Raw genomic sequence first — 4,918 nt, 5'->3', positions numbered from 1 at the left:
CTGTGTTGTCTGACATGTATCTAGATGTGACCTCACTGTGTTGTCTGACATGTATCTAGATGTGACCTCACTGTGTTGTCTGACATCTAGATGTGACCTCACTGTGTTGTCTGACATGTATCTAGATGTGTTGTCTGACATGAATCTCACTCACTGTGTTGTCTGACATGTATCTAGATGTGACCTCACTGTGTTGTCTGACATGTATCTAGTTTCACTGTGTTGTCTGACATGTATCTACCTCACTGTGTTGTCTGACATGTATCTAGATGTGACCTCACTGTGTTGTCTGACATGTATCTAGATGTGACCTCACTGTGTTGTCTGACATGTATCTAGATGTGACCTCACTGTGTTGTCTGACATGTATCTAGATGTGACCTCACTGTGTTGTCTGACATGTATCTAGATGTGACCTCACTGTGTTGTCTGACATGTATCTGGTTTCAACCTCACTGTGTTGTCTGACATGTATCTAGTTTCAACCTCACTGTGTTGTCTGACATGTATCTAGTTTCAACCTCACTGTGTTGTCTGACATGTATCTAGTTTCAACCTCACTGTGTTGTCTGACATGAATCTAGATGTGACCTCACTGTGTTGTCTGACATGTATCTAGATGTGACCTCACTGTGTTGTCTGACATGTATCTAGATGTGACCTCACTGTGTTGTCTGACATGTATCTAGATGTGACCTCACTGTGTTGTCTGACATGTATCTAGATGTGACCTCACTGTGTTGTCTGACATGTATCTAGTTTCAACCTCACTGTGTTGTCTGACATGAATCTAGATGTGACCTCACTGTGTTGTCTGACATGTATCTAGATGTGACCTCACTGTGTTGTCTGACATGTATCTAGATGTGACCTCACTGTGTTGTCTGACATGTATCTAGATGTGACCTCACTGTGTTGTCTGACATGTATCTAGTTTCAACCTCACTGTGTTGTCTGACATGTATCTAGTTTCAACCTCACTGTGTTGTCTGACATGTATCTGGTTTCAACCTCACTGTGTTGTCTGACATGTATCTAGATGTGACCTCACTGTGTTGTCTGACATGTATCTAGATGTGACCTCACTGTGTTGTCTGATATGTATCTAGATGTGACCTCACTGTGTTGTCTGACATGTATCTAGATGTGACCTCACTGTGTTGTCTGACATGTATCTAGATGTGACCTCACTGTGTTGTCTGACATGTATCTAGTTTCAACCTCACTGTGTTGTCTGACATGTATCTAGTTTCAACCTCACTGTGTTGTCTGACATGTATCTAGTTTCAACCTCACTGTGTTGTCTGACATGTATCTAGATGTGACCTCACTGTGTTGTCTGACATGTATCTAGTTTCAACCTCACTGTGTTGTCTGACATGTATCTAGTTTGAACCTCACTGTGTTGTCTGACATGTATCTAGTTTGAACCTCACTGTGTTGTCTGACATGTATCTAGATGTGACCTCACTGTGTTGTCTGACATGTATCTAGATGTGACCTCACTGTGTTGTCTGACATGTATATAGTTTGAACCTCACTGTGTTGTCTGACATGTATCTAGTTTGAACCTCTCTGTGTTGTCTGACATGTATCTAGATGTGACCTCACTGTGTTGTCTGACATGTATCTAGTTTGAACCTCACTGTGTTGTCTGACATGTATCTAGTTTGAACCTCACTGTGTTGTCTGACATGTATCTAGTTTCAACCTCACTGTGTTGTCTGACATGTATCTGGTTTCAACCTCACTGTGTTGTCTGACATGTATCTAGATGTGACCTCACTGTGTTGTCTGACATGTATCTAGATGTGACCTCACTGTGTTGTCTGACATGAATCTAGATGTGACCTCACTGTGTTGTCTGACATGAATCTAGATGTGACCTCACTGTGTTGTCTGACATGTATCTAGTTTCAACCTCACTGTGTTGTCTGACATGTATCTAGATGTGACCTCACTGTGTTGTCTGACATGTATCTAGTTTCAACCTCACTGTGTTGTCTGACATGTATCTGGTTTCAACCTCACTGTGTTGTCTGACATGTATCTAGATGTGACCTCACTGTGTTGTCTGACATGTATCTAGATGTGACCTCACTGTGTTGTCTGACATGAATCTAGATGTGACCTCACTGTGTTGTCTGACATGAATCTAGATGTGACCTCACTGTGTTGTCTGACATGTATCTAGATGTGACCTCACTGTGTTGTCTGACATGAATCTAGATGTGACCTCACTGTGTTGTCTGACATGTATCTAGATGTGACCTCACTGTGTTGTCTGACATGTATCTAGATGTGACCTCACTGTGTTGTCTGACATGAATCTAGTTTCAACCTCACTGTGTTGTCTGACATGTATCTAGTTTCAACCTCACTGTGTTGTCTGACATGTATCTGGTTTCAACCTCACTGTGTTGTCTGACATGAATCTAGATGTGACCTCACTGTGTTGTCTGACATGTATCTAGTTTCAACCTCACTGTGTTGTCTGACATGAATCTAGATGTGACCTCACTGTGTTGTCTGACATGTATCTAGATGTGACCTCACTGTGTTGTCTGACATGTATCTAGTTTCAACCTCACTGTGTTGTCTGACATGTATCTGGTTTCAACCTCACTGTGTTGTCTGACATGTATCTGGTTTCAACCTCACTGTGTTGTCTGACATGAATCTAGATGCGACCTCACTGTGTTGTCTGACATGAATCTAGATGTGACCTCACTGTGTTGTCTGACATGTATTTAGTTTCAACCTCACTGTGTTGTCTGACATGTATCTAGTTTCAACCTCACTGTGTTGTCTGACATGAATCTAGATGTGACCTCACTGTGTTGTCTGACATGAATCTAGATGTGACCTCACTGTGTTGTCTGACATGAATCTAGATGTGACCTCACTGTGTTGTCTGACATGAATCTATATGTGACCTCACTGTGTTGTCTGACATGTATCTAGTTTCAACCTCACTGTGTTGTCTGACATGTATCTAGTTTCAACCTCACTGTGTTGTCTGACATGTATCTAGATGTGACCTCACTGTGTTGTCTGACATGTATCTAGATGTGACCTCACTGTGTTGTCTGACATGAATCTAGTTTCAACCTCACTGTGTTGTCTGACATGTATCTGGTTTCAACCTCACTGTGTTGTCTGACATGTATCTGGTTTCAACCTCACTGTGTTGTCTGACATGTATCTAGATGTGACCTCACTGTGTTGTCTGACATGTATCTAGATGTGACCTCACTGTGTTGTCTGACATGTATCTAGATGTGACCTCACTGTGTTGTCTGACATGTATCTAGATGTGACCTCACTGTGTTGTCTGACATGAATCTAGATGCGACCTCACTGTGTTGTCTGACATGAATCTAGATGTGACCTCACTGTGTTGTCTGACATGAATCTAGATGTGACCTCACTGTGTTGTCTGACATGAATCTATATGTGACCTCACTGTGTTGTCTGACATGTATCTAGATGTGACCTCACTGTGTTGTCTGACATGAATCTAGTTTCAACCTCACTGTGTTGTCTGACATGTATCTAGATGTGACCTCACTGTGTTGTCTGACATGTATCTAGTTTCAACCTCACTGTGTTGTCTGACATGTATCTAGATGTGACCTCACTGTGTTGTCTGACATGTATCTAGTTTCAACCTCACTGTGTTGTCTGACATGTATCTAGTTTCAACCTCACTGTGTTGTCTGACATGTATCTAGTTTCAACCTCACTGTGTTGTCTGACATGTATCTAGTTTCAACCTCACTGTGTTGTCTGACATGTATCTAGTTTCAACCTCACTGTGTTGTCTGACATGTATCTAGATGTGACCTCACTGTGTTGTCTGACATGTATCTAGATGTGACCTCACTGTGTTGTCTGACATGAATCTAGATGTGACCTCACTGTGTTGTCTGACATGTATCTAGATGTGACCTCGCTGTGTTGTCTGACATGTATCTAGTTTCAACCTCACTGTGTTGTCTGACATGTATCTAGTTTCAACCTCACTGTGTTGTCTGACAAGTATCTAGATGTGTCCTCCTTGTGTTGTCTGACACATGAACTGTTCTTGTCATTGTCTACCTTCCTCCTCACTCTCAGTTTCAGAATGTCATTAACGAAAATGCCACTTTGAAAAAGTGCCTGGAACTGCTGTTGACAAAGCATCAAAGTATTGAGGAAGAACGTGAGAAAGGAGAGAAGGAGGAGAGGGGAGAGAAGGAGGAGAGGGGAGAGAAGGAGGAGAGGGGAGAGAAGGAGGAGAGGGGAGAGAAGGAGGAGAGGGGAGAGAAGGAGAAGAGGGGAGAGAAGGATGAGAGGGGAGAGAAGGAGAAGAGGGGACAGAAGGATGAGAGGGGAGAGAGGGGAGTCCAAGGTTCTGAGTCCTCCAGAGGAGAAGGGGAGGGTACTGCCCGGAGAGGGTTGGACAGTGAGAGGGGAGTCAACATCATCAGAACCCAAAGAGAAGCTGGAGTTGGGGCAGAGTTGCTCCATCCTGAAGCGAGAGAGGTGCAACTAGACGATCAGGTTCTGAAACCTAAAAAGAGAGAAGAAGAAGGTGAGAAGGAGATCGGGAGAGAAAGAGAGATACAACATGTAAAAAATGACAAGGAAGAAGATCTTGGGAAGGCAGACATTAACCAGGAAGAGATAGAAGACCCCAACCCAGCCACTGAAGAAGAGAAACTGCCAAAAACAAAGTATGGAGAAGAGAAGGAAAAGTCAGTGGAAAAAGCCGTGTGTTTGTTCCCTGGGCCTGACGTGGAGCGCCTGGCCTCTGAGCTCCAGCAGGCCCTGGAGCAGGCTGACAGGCAGGCGTCTGTAGCCCAGGACCTGCGCTCCAAGCTGGGGGAACAGAGCAGGAAAGCCTGGGAGGCTGAGCAGAGACTGGTGCTACTGG

The 4,918-nt window shown here is 43.7% G+C and overlaps 1 protein-coding gene across 1 annotated transcript in view; it reads left to right on the top strand.

Moving 5' to 3' along the window:
* Positions 1 to 4,086: 4,086 nt before the first annotated feature.
* LOC135530796 (girdin-like) overlaps positions 4,087 to 4,918 on the top strand; it is a gene marked incomplete at its 5' end in the record, with an annotated part of 15,369 nt that continues 14,537 nt past the window's right edge. Inside the window, one exon of the mRNA XM_064958976.1 lies at positions 4,087 to 4,918. This exon is cut by the window's right edge and continues 65 nt beyond it. Coding sequence (XP_064815048.1) covers positions 4,087 to 4,918 — 832 coding nt within the window.

The sequence above is a fragment of the Oncorhynchus masou genome, unplaced genomic scaffold, assembly GCF_036934945.1.
Source record: "Oncorhynchus masou masou isolate Uvic2021 unplaced genomic scaffold, UVic_Omas_1.1 unplaced_scaffold_1423, whole genome shotgun sequence".
Classification (NCBI taxonomy): Eukaryota; Metazoa; Chordata; class Actinopteri; order Salmoniformes; family Salmonidae; genus Oncorhynchus; species Oncorhynchus masou.
Note: the sequence above shows the minus strand (reverse complement) of the source record. Positions and strands in the feature narration are given on the sequence as shown.